This window comes from Carettochelys insculpta, chromosome 6 (assembly GCF_033958435.1).
Source record: "Carettochelys insculpta isolate YL-2023 chromosome 6, ASM3395843v1, whole genome shotgun sequence".
Classification (NCBI taxonomy): Eukaryota; Metazoa; Chordata; order Testudines; family Carettochelyidae; genus Carettochelys; species Carettochelys insculpta.
The window spans coordinates 123,247,517-123,265,909 of NC_134142.1; the positions used below are offsets into that span (position 1 = coordinate 123,247,517).

Sequence of the window (18,393 nt, forward strand, 5' to 3'; positions counted from 1 at the left end):
CTTTTACCTCAGAAGTTGCGCGCTTCAGAACTGTCAATCAGATGAACGTCCGCACCACTGAGCTGGAAATAGCCCGGCACCTGTCAATCAAAGGGCCTGAGGGGTCACACTCCCTGCACTTGGTCTCAGTGAGTTCCGGCATTGTCGGCTCCACCAGACTCTTGTCCCAGCAGAGTCTCTCTCCTTCCCTCTGAGACCAAGTGCAGGCAGTGCGACCCCTCGGGCGGCCCAGGCCTCTAGCACTGAGAAATCCCAGTAGTGCCATAGCAAAGAAGGGAGCAGAACCTTCCCTCTTAGGTGCCACAGCTGTCACCCATCTCCCCATTGGGATCTCCCTGGCATTCCTCCTGACGAGCTTCCCATTAGCTCATGGGTGGAGGTCCCAGGATTCCCGCTGTGCTTCACCCCCACTGACACTGTCATGTAAATTCTCTTATTGGCCAAAGCCTGGACTATCGTTCTTTTCTTCCTTGGCCACTTGGCTATTGTGGGTTCCAGGCTTGATTTAATAGTCCTAGTGCTGTGTTCGAGGTGTTAGCGGGGCCAGTCCTAACTAATTGGTGGCTGCAGGCAAAGGGGGGCCACTGCATGGGAGGGAAGGAGGCAGTGGGTGTGCCCTCCACCTACCCTGCCATCCTGCAGGACCCTATTGCCTCCCGGCTGCCTTCAGCATGCCCCAGGAACTAGGCTGCTCAGTTGTGGCCCTGCCCTTGCCCCCATCCTTGCGTGGCAAGCAGCTGCTGGCTCTGGTGCTGCACGGGCTGGTACATTTCGGTAGCTGCTAGAAATTGGCAGCCCTGGGCAAGCACCTGGCTCACCCGCCCCAGGACTGGCTCTGAGTGAGAGGCTTTGTGGATGCTGGCTGTTTGTTACTGATTATTTGATCATTTCCCCATTTTTCCTACTTATTGTTAATTATCCCACAATACTTATTTTTGGGTCTGTTTTTCTTTACCTGGCATTAATTGGGCAAGCTCCTTGAGGGTGATGGATATGGGGCTGGCCAGGAGGCTTGCACTTTTGAGACAGGGACAGGGACAACCCAGGTGCCAGATGTGTTTCATTTTCTAGCTGCCTTAGTCACTGGGGTAACAACAGTGTCCTGCTGGGCCAGATCCTCTGCTCTCCTGCCACCAAACCACTGAGTTGGAGTAACCATTTCCCTGCAGGGCAACATACATGGTGAACCAGTTCTGCTTTAGGAGGGCTCAGCTATAAGAATACAGCACCCAAGTAACCAACCTGCCAATGGGACCAAAGCCACAAATTAATCTATCTTACTCTGTGTAAGCTTTACACAGAAAACTCATAAGTTCATAGAATCATAGGGCTGGAAGGGACCTCAAGAGGTCATCTAGTCCAGCCCCCTGCTTCAAGCAGGATCAATCCCATCTAAGTCATCCCAGCCAGGACCTTGTTAAGCCAGGACTGAAAAACCTCTAAGGATGGAGATTTCACCACCTCTCCAGGCAACGCATTTCAGTGCTTCACCACCCTCCTGGTGAAGTAGTTTTTCCTAATATCCAATTTACTCCTCTTATTCTGTAACTTCAGACCATTGCTCCTGGTTCTGCCACCAGTCACCACAGAGGACAGTTTCTCTCCATCCTCATTAGAACACCCGTTCAGGAAATTGAAGGCTGCTGTTAAATCATCCCTCAGTCTTTTCTTCTTTAAACTAAATAAGCCTGAATCCTGCAGCCTCTCCTCATAGGTCATGTGTTCCAGCCCCTTAATCATTTTTGTTGCCCTCCACTGAACCTGCTCCAGCACATCCACATCCTTTTTATAGTGGGTGGCCCAAAACTGGATACACAACTCCAGATGTAGTCTCACCAATGCCAAATAGAGAGGAATAACCACTTCTCTAGATCTGCTTGCAATGCTCCTCCTAATACACCCTAATATGCCGTTAGCCTTCTTGGCTACAAGGGCACACTGTTTGCTCATATCCAGCCTTTCATTCACTATAATCCCTAGGTCCCTTTCCTCTGTACTGCAGCTTAGCCAGTCAGTTGCTAGCCTATAACAATGCTTGGGATTCTGCTGTCCCAAGTGCAGGACTCTACACTTCTCCTTGTTGAAACGCATCACATTTCTTTTGGTGCAGTCCTCTGATTTATCGAGGTCACTCCCCCTTTTACCAAAGGAGGAGAGAGATGCACAACAGTTCTCCCTCCTCCCAATAACAACTATTTACTCTGGGCTTGGTAATAAAAAAGTGTTAAGTATAAAAAGTAGGATTTAAATGGTTGCAAGTAAAACAAAAACAGGTTGATGGGGGAGTGAGTGTGTGTGAGAGAGAGAGAGACAGTGCTGAGCACACTGAAATCTCAGCATTGGGGTAATCCTGACTGGAGACAAGGACAATGAGTTTAGGTCAATGGTTTCCAACCATTTTACGAGTGTGGATCCCTAATTAGCCCCCTAAACCATTTGCATATCTGCTGTGCACACTTCATTAAATGAAAAAGGAAACCACAAAATAGATTTTAGGACAGCAATTAATAACATTATTGGAAGATGCTTATTTTAAAAAATAATAATTGATTGTAACTTTGCAATTTATTTAAAACTTATTTTCTGTGATAATTTTTATGTGTCTTTTTCACAATCCCCATGCTATTACCTCATGGATCCCCACGGGTCCATGGATGTCAGGCTGGGAACCACTGGTTTGGGAGATATAAAGGAGGACATAATGCAGCTTCCAGGAGCCTTCCTTAGCCCAGTTGTGCCACCAGATGGACTCCTATCCGCCCAGTCATTGGGCTGACCAAATATACCAAGGTACCTTTTCGACCAGGTGGTCTGATCAAAAAAATTGGACACCTGGCAACCCTAGTAACTGCTGTACCTGCCAAAGCTTCCTCACTTGAGGACATATTCGACAGTCCATATTCAGGCAATACCCCTATTGGTTTTCGACAGCTTCTGGTGAAGGGCTGTGTGACTTTGTTGAAGTGGGCTAGGGCATAAAAGGTCATTTCAGACTGCTTGCCAGATGACTATAGGCAACTGTGCTTGATTACTGCAGCTGTTTTCTGCTTGAAGCAGCGCCAGCTGGTGAAATATGTGAGGAAGGACAGCTAAACTGAGAGTAAAGGGAAATCGAAAGTCAGTTCTAAGTTTCATGTTTCTTGCTGGCTGAAGCAACATTTCCAGGAATAGAGCTGTTTATCAGAAAGTGGTGCCTTGATTCTATCTTGGAGCTTGCTTGTAAACAGACAGGATGGTGGTGTCTGGAATGCCCCTTGGGGACAGAGGCTCACAAAGGCCTTGCCCACTGCAAGGCTGTGACGCTCAAGAGCTTGACTGCATGATCATGTGTTTGCAAAGTAACCTTCCTGTGCAAATAGAAAGAAGGCTTCCTCTGCAGTTACCCCATTGCTTTATGGCCTGCAGGACACCAGGAAGTTTGCAGCAAGCATTGACAAGCCAAGCACTCCCTGTCAGTCATATCTCTCCTCTGCATACCTCTGTGTGAATAAATACCAAACAACCCTGCAATAATCACACCAAATAAACTGCATGTCTCCACATCAAGCCCCAGATATTCCCCCATGTTAGGATGGAACTGTTCTGCCAGGCAGCGCTCACATCCAAACCCTGGGATAACTGACTCCACAGCAACATTTTGTCCCAGATTTCCTGCAGTGCGGCTCCAGGCCTGCGTGAGGCTTAGGAGCTATGCCAGTTGCTTCCCAGTGGGGTAGGCTGATGTAGGCCCTAGCCTCTGCCAACATCAGTCCCCACCTTCTGCTTCTTCTGTCCCTTTTGAGGTTCCACCCCTGGCCAGGTTGGAAGCAGAGGAAGGCAGTGGAAAGAGCAGCTCAGGGAGCCCAAGTTCGCCTCCCCACAGTGACTCAGTTCCCCAGGTGGTTCTTACTGTGACCCAGCTCTGGTTTCTGCCCTAGCCAGGGTGCAGGGATTTGCAGGAGGAGGACAAAGCGATTTGCAGGAGGAGGACAGCAGTGCCTCTCAGGCTCGACAAGTTCACTATACCTCACACGCTGCTCTCATAGTACTTTGTCAAAAAGATAAGGGTGTGAGGCCTTGGAGGGGTGATAAGGAGGAGGAAGTGAGGCTTTACAGGGAGTGGAAGAGCTGGGGCAGGGCTGCAGAGGGGCCTATAAGCATACATGTTATGGATTGCAAGCCTATGTATAATTGGTCTTTTTTTCTTAATCTTGTTTTATTCTATCATACAGTAGTGCAAGGGACTGACAGTGTGAAGGGAGAATTTCTCTAATGGTTTCTAAAGGTCTTCTAAGACTTCTCTAAAATACTTCATCTCTTCTACTAGTACTAATAAAGAAACTAGATCTTTAAAGTTCTGGTCAACAGGCTTCTGTTTCCTCTGTGACAGGGATTCACAGCCTGGGGGTTGGGACCCAAACATGGGTCGCCATTAGATTTGGCAAGGGTTGCCAGCTGGGTGGCTCTGAGCTCCATATGTCTCTTTAAGGAGCCATTTGCAGCTCCCACTGCTACCACTGCTCACTCCAGCTTCCAGTCCCTGCCCTGATGCACTGAAACAGAATGCAATTTAATTGGTTTAATGGCTGGCAGGAGGGATCCATCCATTAAACCAATTAAATTCAGTCCCCTTTCAGTGTGGCAGGGCAGCGGACTGCCTGCACTGCTGGTTGGGGAAGGGAGTAGAAGCTGGGCGGAGGCGTGCTGCAGAGGTGGCAGTGGTGGCCTGGTAAAGGAGCAGTGGGGGGCAGCAACGGTGCTCATGAGGTAGGTGAGGGGGGTGTTCTGGGGCTGTGATGGGCTAAGCCTGTAGGCAGGGGGTGGTAGTTTGGGTCTGTGAGGGTTTTAAGCCTGGAGGTGGGGAGGTTATTTGGGGGGCTGTGAGGGGTTTAAGCCTGGGGGGGCTGTAAATCAAGGTTTATAATATTTTTTTCCCCAGGGGAGAACCTCCTTTCCTGGTTTTGCATTGCCATGAGTCACAAAGTCTTACTGAATTGTCAAAACGGATCGCCATCTCAAAAAGGTTGGGGACCACTGATCTGTATGAAATGGGGCTGACACCATTGCCTGCTTCTTGGGTAGTGTTAGGATGAAAAGGGGGAGATGCTCAGATCCTGTGGAAATGAGGGCCACATAAGTACTAACACAGCTAATTCTCTCAGGCTGTGTCTACATTTGCATTCCGCTTTTGAAAGAGGAATGCAAATGAGGGAAATTGAAAATGCAGATGAGGCACTGATTTTCTGATATCTCATGCTTCATTTGCATAATCTTTTTTCAGAAGCGGTTGTTTCGGGGGTGGGGGGAGGAGTGTAGACGGTGGTCTATCAAAAATAAGCCCAATCTTTGAAAGAACCCTTCTTCCTGAAACAAAATAGGAACAGCTTGTTTTCAATAATGCTGCTACACGCAAATGCATTTCAGAAGAGCTGAGTTCTATTTTGAAATACGGCGTCTACACACAATAGACCCTATTTTGAAATATAGCCATTGGACGCACTATGGTTTACTGTGAAAAAGGCTCTATTCCCTGTCTTAACAGAACATATTTTGAAACAGCTATTTCAAAATGGCCATGTCTACACTAGCCAAAAACTTCGAAATGGCCATGCAAATTTGAAATTTGCACTTTGCACTTGAAATGGCCATGCCAATTTGAAATTTGCACTTTGAAATTGATGCGGCTGGCTGCCGCGCGGCTTGTCCAGACGGGGCTCCTTTTTGAAAGGACCCTGCCTACTTCGAAGTCCCTTATTCCCATGAGCAGATAGGAATAAGGGGACTTTGAAGGAGGTGGGGTCCTTTCGCAAAGCAGGCCCATCTGGACGAGCCATGCGGCAGCGAGCCGCGTCAATTTCAAAGTGCCGCGGCCGCCCGCATGCTAATGAGGCGCTGAATATGTATTTCAGTGCTTCATTAGTAAACTTCGAAATGGCCATTTGCGTGGCCATTTTGAAGTTTTTGGTTAGTGTAGACATAGGTAAACCTCATTCTGGCTATTTCAAAAGAAGCCAACTGCTGTTTTGAAATTATTTTGCAGTAGCTGGTGCCTTGTGTAGATGCTAGCAAAATTATTCTGAACAGGGTACAACCAGGCCTATAGTGTTTTGAGCAGTTCCCCCTCCCCGCCCCCTGGGACTCTTCACATTTCATCAGTGTCATAGACATTAACTTTGTGACTCCCATGGGCGTTAAAGGAAATTGCACAGCTAAATTCATACATGCCTCACTGAATAGTAAACACTTGGTAGGAAGGCAGAGGTTTTCAAACAAATAGCAGTGGCTTTGCTGCCAGCCAAGAGCCACTGCTCCTTCTAGTGGGTTAATAAGGAAAATGTAGCCAAGTGCGCAGTTTGTCCTGTCATAACGAAAGTGATAGTTGCCGGAGCAGCTGCTCCAAAGCCCTCCTCACTGATGAGCCTGTCCGGAAGGTTTCAGCCTTTAATGTCCTTCTCAGAACTATTCTCAGGGTGTCTTGTGCAAAAGGTGAGTTGTGGTCTGTGCACAGGGGAAATGGGAACTTGAAAAGGGTGTGTGTGTGATAGGAGCTAGTTCACAGCTAGTATAAAGTGTAGAAGATATAAAGGAGACTGCATTAAAGGAGCTAGCAGAGTTAAACAGGTTTGCTTGTGTGTCAACGCCTGTTTAGGGGTGCAGGAGCAGGCTGGGGGCATGGGTCTAGGTGGGAAGAAGGGTGCAGGTGGGTTTGGGGTCTGGGAGGGGGCAGGTGCAGGGTATGGGTGGGGAGTTGGGGGAAGGAAGGTGCAGGAAGGGGGTGAGGGATCTGTGAGGGAGGGGGCAGGAGCAGGGTCTGCGTGGGGAGTCTGGGGGAGAGGGATACAGGAGCAGGGTGTAGGGTCTGGGAGGGAGGGAGGGAGGCGGCAGGGTGTGGGAGAGGTTTTGAAAGGGGGTGTGTGGATTCTGGGAGGGAGGGGGCAGGGTGGGGTGAGAGCTCTGGGAGGGATGGGGCAGGAGCAGGCTGTGGGTGGGGAGTCTTGGTGGGAGGAGTGCAGGGGGGTGTGGGGTCTGGGACGGAGGCGCCAGGGTGGGGTGAAGGGTCTGGGTGGGAGGCAGCAGGCTGGGGGTGAGGGGCCTCGAAGGGAAGTGGCAGGGGTGGGAGTGAGGGGTCAGAGTGGGACGGGCAGGAGCAGGATGTGGGATCTGGGGGGGGAGGGGCTTTGGAGGGAAGGGCATGTAGATTTTTGGGAGGGAGGGGTGCAGGAGGGGGGTGAGAGCTCTGGGAGGGATGGGGCAGGAGCAGGCTGTGTGTGGGGAGTTGGTGAGGGGGTGCAGGATGGGGGTGTGGGGTTTGGGAGGAGGGGGCAGGAGCAGGATGTGGGATCTGGGGGGGAGGGGCTTTGGAGGGAAGGGCATGTAGACTTTTGGGAGGGAGGGGTGCAGGAGGGGGGTGAGAGCTCTGGGAGGGATGGGGCAGGAGCAGGCTGTGTGTGGGGAGTTGGTGAGGGGGTGCAGGATGGGGGTGAGGGGTTTGGGAGGAGGGGGCAGGAGCAGGGGACAGGTGGGTAGTCACGGCTGGAAGAAGGGGACAGAAGGGGGTGTGATGGGGGTCTGGATGGGAGGGCTGCAGCGGCTGTCGGGAGTGTGGGATCTGGGCAATGGGGTTGCCTTTGCTTTTGCAGCACCCCCAGACATACATGACTCTGTGCCCCCTGAACCCCTGCTCCCAGGCACTGCTCGCTGCAACTTTGACTGGAATTCTGGCCAATCACAGCAGCAGTAGGAAGCCTCTGGGTGGGCTGTCTAGGCCGCTGCCACTCCCCCTCCATTCCCCGGGCTGAGAGAACAGCAGTGCATGGCAGTGGAGCCTGGAGATGGTTTCTGGTCTCAACCCGCAAGGCGCAGGGCCCCAAACCCTCGTCCCCACTGTGAGCTGGATGCCAGGGAGGGCCCCGAGCTGCAGGACGGGGTCCCCATCCTGAGCCAAGGGAGAGTCAGCCTGTCTTGTTCAGCCGCCGGGCAGGTTTTGCAGCTAACCCCCTTGTGTGCTCTGTTAGCTGCGGTGCATCGACGTGCGTGGGCCTGGGCAGCCGTCTGAGGTAGCAACGGAGGAACTGCTCCAGGCAGCCAGAAGCTGACCATGGCAGGGAGAGACACACGAATGTGTTAGTGTCACGAAAGTGAACAATGGTGATACCAGAGGTGCCATTTCCACAGTCCGAGGCTCAGCATCTTTGACCTTTCCAAAACGAGGACGCCCCTGAGGGGGAGTGTATAGTAAACCCTCGATTTAACGGACTAATGGGGGGAAGGGGTGTCCGTTAATGCCAAAAGCCCGTTATATCAGAATCGTTACACTGTGTGATGATGCACTGACCTTCCCGGCCCATCACTCCTGTCTTCTGCCCCTACTTCCCTTCCCCCCGCCTGCCCCATTCTTACCCTCACACCTCCCTGTCCCTCTCCCAATTACCAGGAGAGGAGCTGAATGCTGGGCTGGCTCCTTTCACCTCCTGCCGCTCTCAGCACTTCGGGGTTTCCAGCCCCCAGCTCCGAGCTGCCCACATGAAGGTAGAGCATGGTCACTACCAGCCTGCCAGTGGGCAGCAGCCTCCAACACCATGGCTGCTGCTCAGTGCCATTGCAGGCAACGGCGTGCAGGCGCCAACATGCTCCACGCAGAAGGGGCTGGGGGCGGAGAGCCAGCCACTACAGTGGCCCCTCCGGCCCAAGTGCAAGGGTGAGCGTCTAGCATTTATTTAAGGGCAGGTGGGTGGGGCTGGAAGACTGCATCCTTTATTTCCAAAGTGTTGTATCAGGGTCCATTAAATTGAGGGTTTACTGTATCTGTCTGGGTAGGCACCTACCCGCTCCCATTGTATTAATGGCTACGTCTACACGTGCAGCCAACATCGAAATAGCTTATTTCGATGTTGCGACATCGAAATAGTCTATTTCGATGAATAACGTCTACACGTCCTCCAGGGCCGGCAACGTCGATGTTCAACTTCGACGTTGCTCAGCCCAACATCGAAATAGGCGCAGCGAGGGAACGTCTACGCGTCAAAGTAGCACACATCGAAATAGGGATGCCAGGCACAGCTGCAGACAGGGTCACAGGGTGGACTCAACAGCCAGCCACTCCCTTAAAGGGCCCCTCCCAGACACAGTTGCACTAAACAACACAAGATACACAGAGCTGACAACTGGTTGCAGACCCTGTGCCTGCAGCATAGATCCCCAGCTGCCGCAGAAGCAGCCAGAAGCCCTGGGCTAAGGGCTGCTGCCCACGGTGACCATAGAGCCCCGCAGGGGCTGGAGAGAGAGCATCTCTCAACCCCCCAGCTGATGGCCGCCATGGAGGACCCAGCAATTTCGACGTTGCGGGACGCGGATCATCTACACGGTCCCTACTTCGACGTTCAACGTCGAAGTAGGGTGCTATTCCTATCTCCTCATGAGGTTAGCGACTTCGACGTCTCGCCGCCTAACGTCGAAGTTGGTGCCGCTACTTCGAAGTAGCGTGCACGTGTAGACGCAGCTAATGTGTTATATCTAGTACATTAATACAGTGCACATTAGTAGGTCCTGATACAGATCCACTTCCTCTCAGGGGTCTCCTCTTTTTTATATGGTAACCCCACAAGGTCCCCCAGGGCCTCCTGTAACCCAGGAGTGTGGCTGGGAATACAAATCATGGTTGAGATAAGGAGTTTCTTAGTCAGAGGGACCCAATGTTTTTTTCTCCCTTAATTTGTTGCAAGCCCCATGTTCAGTCGTGAGCTCTGTAGGCATTTGGGAGCAGGAGGTGGGGTGGAGGAAACCCGTTCACTTCCATTCCTGTTTAAAGCAAAATATTCTTGTGGGGTTAGAATTCGGGTGGGTGGCAGCACCAGTTGGCATTTCGTGCAGCTTCACTTCCCCAGGGAGCAGGGTTCCCTCTAATATTTTCCACCCATGTGTGGAATAAATTTTGTTATGTGCATTGAGGCATGTGTGAATGTGCACCACCAGTGGAAACAAGAACCCAGCTATGAGCACTCTGCCACTCAGCTGGGCAGCACTTGAATTTCTCCTGAGTGGATTCACAAGTGGGCAGGTTTCAGGGAGCACTGAAACAAAGAATGATTGTCATGGGGCCTGCCAGCCAGGATTCCCTCTCATTATTATGTCCTAACAAAAGCCATTCTATACACAGATGTGGGTGGCAAGGTGGCCTCAATAGGCTAGGAGGAGGCAGGGGGCTCAGAGCTGGGGTGCGGGGCGGGTTAGGGCATGGGGTGAAGGCTCGGTCTGGGAGTGTAGGTTCTCAGGTGGGGCTAGGGATGAAGGGTTCAGTATCCAGGCTGCCGTCACACAGCCCCTAGTTATTCCTCTATGTTCACTCTGAGCTCCCCTCTCCCTGCACCCTGAGCAGCTGCTTTTGAACATTTTGAGCCGAGCCCTACTTCCACCCTGCCTTTGAGTCATAATTTTTGGTTGCACCTCCCCCCATCCCTGACCGCCGCAGCCAAGACAGGCTGGGGGTTCTGCTGGGATGAATTGGGTGGCGGGTGGCACTGGCATGAGCCTTGCTGCCCCCGCCTCCCAAATAGAAGTCACATCATGCCCAGGCAGAGAAAGGGTTACAGCAGTGGTTCACAAACTTTTTTTGGCATCACGTCCCCACTTTTGATTTTTGAAAAACCCTTATGTCCCCCCCTCTTCTTTACCGTCATCCAACCCCCTTTAACAAAAAAATTCAACTTGCAATTTGAAATAAACACAAAAGCTTGATATAAAAATGTTATTTCAAATTAAAAATAAGCACAAATAATGTTTCTTGGTCCCATGTGGGTGCCTGGTGCAGTCTCAGCTGGCCCCCTGCCTGAGCCCTGTGCCAGAGCTGCCCACGACAGCTGCCTGTCTGCCTCAGACCTGCATTGCCAGAGCTGCCAGCCTGAGCCTTGCAGCACCAGGCCCAGCCACCTGCCTGCCCGCCTGCCTGCCCACCAGCTGCTGGGGCCAGCTGCCTGCCCCAGCCTCACAGTGCTCAGGCCAGCTGCCACCCACCAGCCCAAGCCACCCAAGCCCCACATTGCTGGGGTCAGCCACCTGCCCACCAGCCCAAGCCCCGCACTGTGAGGGCCAGCTGCCCACCTGAGCAACCTGATCCCTTCGATGCCAGAGACAGCCACCCAAGTTCTGTGAATCCTGCAAGCCAGCCAGCTGCCTGAGCCCCACAAACCCCGCGAGCTGCCCGCCTGAGCCACTCCCTTCCCAAGCCAGGCACCACCATCTCCTCACTCTTACCCCATCCCCATCCCCCTTACTTGAGCCTTACCCAGCCCCCCATCTAACCCCATCCTCCCCCCACCCCAGCCCACTCTTACCTTCGCATGTGGGTCTTCAGCAGCTACCTGCTTTTTATAGTGGCTGTGCCAGGTCACCCACATAAAATGTCAGGAGCTGAGAGCCAGAAGCAAAGGATGGGGGAATTAATGGGGAAGGGGGGCTGGGCTGCCTCACACCCTCCCCCTGGAATTTTTTCATGCCTCCCCAGTTTGCGAAACCATGGGTTACAGCCTACATGGACCTTGGATCCCATCAGTCTGGGACTTAACATCTTCCAACCACCTCTGGTTTCTGAGCACCTCCCAGTCAGAAGCAAAATTCACCCATCAGTTGACACATAGGGTGGCAAAAGGGAGGCAAGTGCCCCCTAAACACCACAGGCAGGAGGGTTAAGGAGAGTGCTCCTTGTAAGCCGAGCGCCTGCACAGCTGCCCAGGAGAGATTCAGGTGCCACCCAGCTGATGGCAAAGCACCTGCAACCTCCCACAGCTGGCAGCATCTGTTTCCATGTGCACATAACAAAACGTATTCTGCCCATGGATAGAAAAAATTAGAGGGAACCTTGATCCAGGGTCCAGCCAGCAGCCTGCAGGCTCAGTCGCTGGGCTTCCGGAGTGACTCTTGTGGGGCCTGGCACTAGCGCAACGGTCTGTTTCTGTCACTGCCCTCACCGGCTGCAGCAGGGGGAGTGGAGCAATGCAACCCCAGCGCGCTGGGCTCTCCTGGCATGGTACATGGAGAAGTGGCTGGCCCGCCCCCCACACTCACTGGTGGGAAGTAGAGAGAAATGGCGGAGGGAGCAGACTAGGCCTGGGCTAGTGCAGCTGGAGAGTGTGGGGCAGTGGGCTGTGACTCCTGCTGCCGACACCGGAACCCCAGCCCTGCTAGTTCCCCAGGTGGCATCAGTTGGGAGACATGGTGGGACAGGAGATGGAGCAAGGGCGGGGAAGGGATGGGGCCTAGGCCCAGAGGGTAGCCTCCCCCGCATCACCCCTCACCAGCTGACCCTCACTACACTTACTTCTAAGGCCCCCACACAGTTCAAATCACTGCTGGGTGTGGATGTTCTTATAGCATGTTTAGGTGGTCGTGGTGGGGAACAGCATCGTTTTGATTCATTGCCTTTGAATTCTCTTGAATTGGAGCAATTTTAGCAGGTGTCCTGTATTCACCACAGGGGAAATATGGTGACCCTAATCAGCAGACACTGCTGCAACAAAAACAATACTCATCACCAGTTTTGGTCAGGCACCTTTGCTGTATTTTCTTTCTCTGTCACACTTTGACAAGTGGCTGCTAGTAAAGGAGTTTCATTTTCTCTGCTTTTAACAATCATAAATACATTACCCTGGTTGTGAAATAGCTGTTCTCTAGTTACAGGCATGTCCGAGGGGCAGAGGAATCAGGGCTTCACCTGCTACTTGGACAGCCTGCCGCAGTGTCTCTTCTTCACCCCAGAGTTCAGAGAGGCCATCCTCAGGTGAGGGCATTCACAGCAAACCCTGGAGTTTCATCAGCCGCAGTGCACAAGACGCAGGGTTCAGTTGGATCGCCACATGGTCCTGATGCTGTGGGACCCGTGGTAGAAGTGACCCACTGAGACAAGACTGATAGGGCAGTACTGTACGAGTCCATGGGAAGGAGGGGAGAGGAAGTCAGCAGACCTGTGCCAGAGGAGGAGGGGCAGGAGCTGGTAGCTGGCCACAGGAATGTGAGGGAGAAGAAAGAGATGAGGCAGCAGCCTGTGGGTATGGGAGGGCAGAGGAGGAGTCAGAGGCACATGAAGTTATACGGGAAGCTGGGGCTCACTGCAGATGGTTTGGCTAGGGCCCATTACAGCGTTGCTGACCCCTGGTTAGGTTGCATGTGTTTCCTGCTGTCCTATAGCAACCCAAACTGGGTGTCTCAGTTTCCCTAGGCACAGCGTCAGAGCCTAGTGGTGAGGGGCATTTCAGTGTGATGACTTCTCACACATAGGCAATGGTCCTCCATGCTTTTTGTAACCTAGGCAACCAGGTGACACCTTCCTTCCCTCTGAAACAGGACAAAGGAAGGAGGGCGGAGGGGCCTGACTGGTTTGAACTGGAACTGGGCAGTTGAATTATGAAGTCTCGTCTGGCTGGAGAGGGAGGAAGGAGGGCCAGGGCCCCGGCTCAGGAACCATCCCTGGGCCCTCTTGCCCTAAGATGGATTGTACTGACTGCTCCTGGTTTCTGTGCTAAGTTGGTTCTATGCTGTGTCCCTGTCACCTAATAAAAACCTTCTGTTCTACGCGCTGAGTGCGAGTCACGTCTGACTGAGGATGAGGTGCAGGGCTTGGTGTCCCCCACACACCATGAGACTTATGCCCTGCCTAGAGGGGTGGCAGAATTCTATCACAATGCTCCCCACTGGTGGGTTCAGGAGCCCCTGAAAAATCACCCTCTGACATGGACCCAGGGTGGGAGGAACTCTCACTCCCTGCATGGCCTCATGGGCACAGAGCTTTCCCAGTCTCAGGGCTGCAGTGTGGGATGGAAGGGAGGAACAAGCCAGGGAGAGGAGTAGGAGGTGGAATGAGATCAAGGCTGTGGGCAGACTGGGCATGGGGCTACAGGAAAAGGGTCAGAGTGGGACAGGCACATGGACAGGGTCTCTGGTGGAAGGGGTGGCATGTGGCGGGGGCTCCAGCCAGGGCAGAGAACCCTGCGGCTGTCCCAGCTGAGGCTGAAACCTTGACCCCAGATGGGATGGAACAAGGAGCCAGCCTCCCCGAGGCAAAGCTTTGCCCCCTACCCATGTTCAGATACTCACTGAACAGGGCAGCAAGCGAGGGCCAGAGCAGGCATTTCTTGTTAACCCCTCACCCAGTGCCTCAATGCCTTGTAACACTGAGCCAGAGATATCCCTCCACGCCATGCGTTGAGAGGAGAGTTCAGTCTGTTCTTTTGTTTCTGGGATTCCTCTTACTGTGCTGCTAACAGAACCCAACCCAGACAGCTCCCTCGTTCCTGAAGGCACTGCTGCAGTATCACTGGTTTCAGAGCCTAGATTCTATCTGTACCAGGGCAGTTTAATTGTACGTCTCTACTGTATTTTGTAGCTGGAACAATGCTGGTGACTCCCACATCATGGCCCCTTTTAAAAGCCAATTTGAAATGCTGACGACTGATAATTCACTTACTGAAGAAACAATTATCCAATGGCTTAAGGCAGAGGTCTGCAACACGTGGGACTGGTGCCAAGAATGCCGAGCAAATCAGGTTTTATCAGTATGCAAGGGAGGAGCTCAACCACACTCTTCCTCCTTCATGCAGCCAGGAGCTTGCTCAAAGCCACACTGCCTGGGGATTAGCGAAAGATCAGAAAATGTTACCAACCCCCGCCAAAATGGTAAAACTCTGCATCTTTATTTATTTATTAATGAAGCTGTTGTAAGCAGGACTTTTAGGCTATGGCCACATAGCAAAGTTATTTTGAGATAGCAGCTGTTATTTCAAAATAACTTTGCTAGGTCTACGCTACGCACATGCTATTTTGAAATAGTGGGTGCATTATTTTGAATTTCATAAACCTCATTGCAGGAGGAACAACCTCATTGTGTGGTTTGGACATGGAATAGCACTATTTTGAAATGAGCCATAATGGCGTACAATGGCAAAATTTCGAAATAGGTAGTATGTGCCCAGCCGTGCTATTTCAAAACAGCTGGGTGCTATGTCGAAATGCATTTTGTGTGTAGATGTATTATTTTGAAATAGCTATTCAGGAATGGATTATTTCAAAATAACGCTACATTGTAGACGTAGCCTTAGTGACTTTAAAAAGTATCAGAGGCACTTGAACCGTGCTTAGACGTCAAAAGGTCAAATTTTGGCCCTCCATTTCAGGAATATTGTTGACTCCTGTCTTAGAGTGAAGAATGGTAAGATGCACAAAGAGGAGTTATCGGTGCTCCAATGGTCAAACTGCAGGGCACATCTAGTAGGGTTCCACAAGGGGCAGCCCAAAATCTAAAGAAGGAAGTGGGGAGCAGGAGAGTTTCCAGTTTATGGTGAAGATAAAAGAATTAGTTTGGTATATCAAGGGACTGTACATTGTATCTTGCATCTAGGAAGTGAGCTGACAGTGGGTACGCTTTGGCTGCATCTACACTACATTCCTCTTTCGAAAGGGGCATGCAGATGAGGGAAATTGAAAATGCAAATGAGTTGCTGATTAACAAATCTTGCACTTCATTTGCATAATCTCTTCCAATTGTGTTTTTGGTAAATATTTAAAAAAAAACAGTGTAGATGGGGTTCCTTTGAAAATAAATCCTCTTTTTGAAAGAACCCTTCTTCCTGTTTTGTTTCAGGAAGAAAGTTTCTTTTGAAAACAGGGTTTATTTTCGAAAGAACCTGTCTACACTGCTTTTTTTTTTCTTTTTTTTTCGTAAACAGCACTTCTGGAACAGCGACTGGCTGCCAATATGCAAATGAGATGCCCACCATATAAATCAGCACCTCATTTGCATTGTTTATTTCCCTCATTTGCATGTCCCTTCTGAGAGGCGGGGCAGTGTAGACACGGCCTTAATGATCACCACTGACTCACAATGTAATGTATTGGGAGGCTGGTGGGTGAGCTTTTGCTCTTATGACATAGGGTGCGTGTACACTAGGAACTAACTTAGAAGTTAACTTCAAAGTTAGGCACTTCTTTGAAGTAGCCAGCAGAGAGTATACATACATTTTTCCCTCACTTCAAAGTTAACTTTCTGTATGGAGCCCAACTTTGAAGTTCTTACTCCATTCCTGGGAATGGAATAGTGCCCTACTTCAAAGTTTAACTTCGAAGTTGCTTACTTAAAAGTTGTACTTCGAAGTAAGTGACCTCCAAGTTATTGTTGTATTGTAGATACAGCCATAATGTCTTAGGGTATCTCTACGCAGCCAAGTTATTTCAGAATAGCTTATTCTGGAGTTATTCCAAAATAAGATGTTCCAGAATAATGAATCTGCACTACAGGGAAGCTCTGGAATAAGCAAACCTTATTTCAAAATAGTGTGTCTTCACATAATAGAGCCTATTTTGGATTGGAGCCCCTGGAAGCAGTGCTTCCAGGGGCTCTAAACTGAATACTATGTCTACACAGCAGAATTATCGTGGAATAAATTAATCTGGAACGGCTCATTTTGAAATAGCCTCTATTCCTTGTCTGCACACCCCATTCCAAAATATCTATTTTGGAATAGGTGCTGTTCTTCATAGAATGAGGTTTACCAATTTTGAAATAAGGCATACGCTAGTTCAAAATTATTTTGACATAGCAGTTGCATTGTGTAGATGCTCCCAAAGTTAGTTCGGAATAGCAGCCATTATTCCCAAAAAACTTTGCTGTGTAGGCATCCCCTTAGCGTAGTCTCTAGGAGGGGTGTCCTGACTTAATTTTATACTAGCAGATTTCCTCAGCATTGCTTGCATCCTTAACGCAATTAATTTTTTTTAAATAAAAGGAAAATGTCCATGCTTCATTGAAATTATGGTATTTTTTATAAAATACACTGTTATTTTTGTGAAGTTAACTTTAGTAAATTTTTTAAAATAGGAATTCCATCAAGTGTATTTTTTATGTTATTCCTATAAGCTCTTACCATTTGCTGTGTTTTAACAAAAAGAGCTATAGTCAGTTTGTTTTCCAATAACATTGTCTTCTCGTTTTCCATACCTTAAGCATTGATTTGGCTGTGCCAAAACAGAGCACTACTCCAAATTTCTCTGTTTTATCTCTCTTCTGTAAGGTTTATTGAGAAGCAGTCCTATTGCAGGTTCATCTGATTTTTTTGGCTCGTCTTGGTTTAGTCTCTTTCAATATTTGCTTGGTTGTGTCAGTTTTGAGGACTGTACTTGATTTGGTGATTCTGTATTTTTTCTGTTTGGTTTTATGAGAAGCAATCCCATCCAAGCACGTCCTGTTTTCCTGGCATAACCAAACCCTTCTGTAGTTTTAAGCTGTAAGAGGAAGCCGTATACCAAATTTGCTAGTCCTAGCTCTTAATTGCGTAGGAAGGGTTCTTGATCAAACACACTTTTTGAAACATACAGTAGATGTAACCCTTTGTTTACAGAATTTCAACTTGTTTTCATTTGCATGTTTTGTTAAATAAAATTACACTGGCTTTCTCTGAAAAACACAAATGTAAATGTTGTGTGCTAAGGTGAGATGTCATCGTAAGGTGTAACTGATACTGTGTGGCCCAGGGTTTCTTTTGGAACATGGGCCTCATAGTTCTGTAAGTGTCCTGTGTATAAGGGTCTGGACAATGCTGAGGAGTTGGATTGTGCCTATCATTAACCTTCAGGGGTACAGTGGAACCTGCATAGGATGAGAGGGGAGCACATGGGCTGCCTGCATCCCGGGGTGTCAGGGAACTGACCCCTGATGGGCAGAGATAAGACCTTAGCATTGGCAGGCATCAGTTTTTTGAGTGGACCACCTGGTTGAAAGGGGACCCTGGCTGCTCCTTTCACCACCACTGAGCTGCTAAAAGTCTGGTTGACGATGCAGGGGCTTCCTGCCTGCCTTGCCTTTGTGTGGCTCCTGGGAAGTGGCTGAGCACATCTGTGTGATCCTAAGGTGCGAGGGTGGCCAGGGATGCACTGCATATTGCCCTGGAAGCTGCACCACCATGTTCACAAAGAGGCCAATCTCAGAAGGAACGAGGCGAGATGGAAATAGGCAGAGGAAGCTGCCCTAAGGATTGGCAGAACAAAAGAGCCAGACGCTGCAGTTATGTGCTTATCATTCTGATTTGTGTGTGTACAGTGCAGGTGCAGCTAGATATAATGAAATGTTTCCAGCTTGTGATGAGTAAAATCTCTGAAGACAAAGAAGAGATTCAGCAGGTAACTTACCTATCTTCTCTGGAAGCGTAAATGTGAGACTTTATTTTAGAGCATAAGAAAGCAAAGCCATTCGTGTAAAGATCCCATCTCCTTAGGAGTCTGCCTGGTGAACTCCCAGTGTGAGACAGACTTGGGAAATCCTTGTGTGCTTACATCCAAGGTGTTTAGAGATGGCTGTAGTATCCAGGGCAGTAGAAGTTGGAAACAACTTTGAATGTCACTAGGGAGATTTTCGGGGGAGATGGACAAAATATG

At 50.1% G+C, this 18,393-nt stretch overlaps 1 protein-coding gene across 5 annotated transcripts in view; it reads left to right on the forward strand.

Annotated features, from left to right (window-relative positions):
• The first annotated feature begins 6,367 nt into the window (after nt 1–6,367).
• The window catches only part of LOC142014909 (uncharacterized), a 66,189-nt gene continuing 54,163 nt past the window's right edge, over nt 6,368–18,393 (forward strand). For 3 of the 5 annotated variants that reach the window (XM_074998175.1, XM_074998177.1, XM_074998178.1), the window contains exons 1-4: nt 7,995–8,102; nt 12,646–12,751; nt 14,354–14,643; nt 18,059–18,138. In XM_074998175.1, the coding sequence (XP_074854276.1) occupies nt 8,078–8,102; nt 12,646–12,751; nt 14,354–14,643; nt 18,059–18,138 (501 nt within the window). In that variant the 5' untranslated portion in view covers nt 7,995–8,077. Of the gene's footprint in view, nt 6,466–7,994; nt 8,103–12,645; nt 12,752–14,353; nt 14,644–18,058; nt 18,139–18,393 lie in introns of those variants that run through there. The other 2 variants (XM_074998176.1, XM_074998179.1) reach the window with 2 other exon arrangements.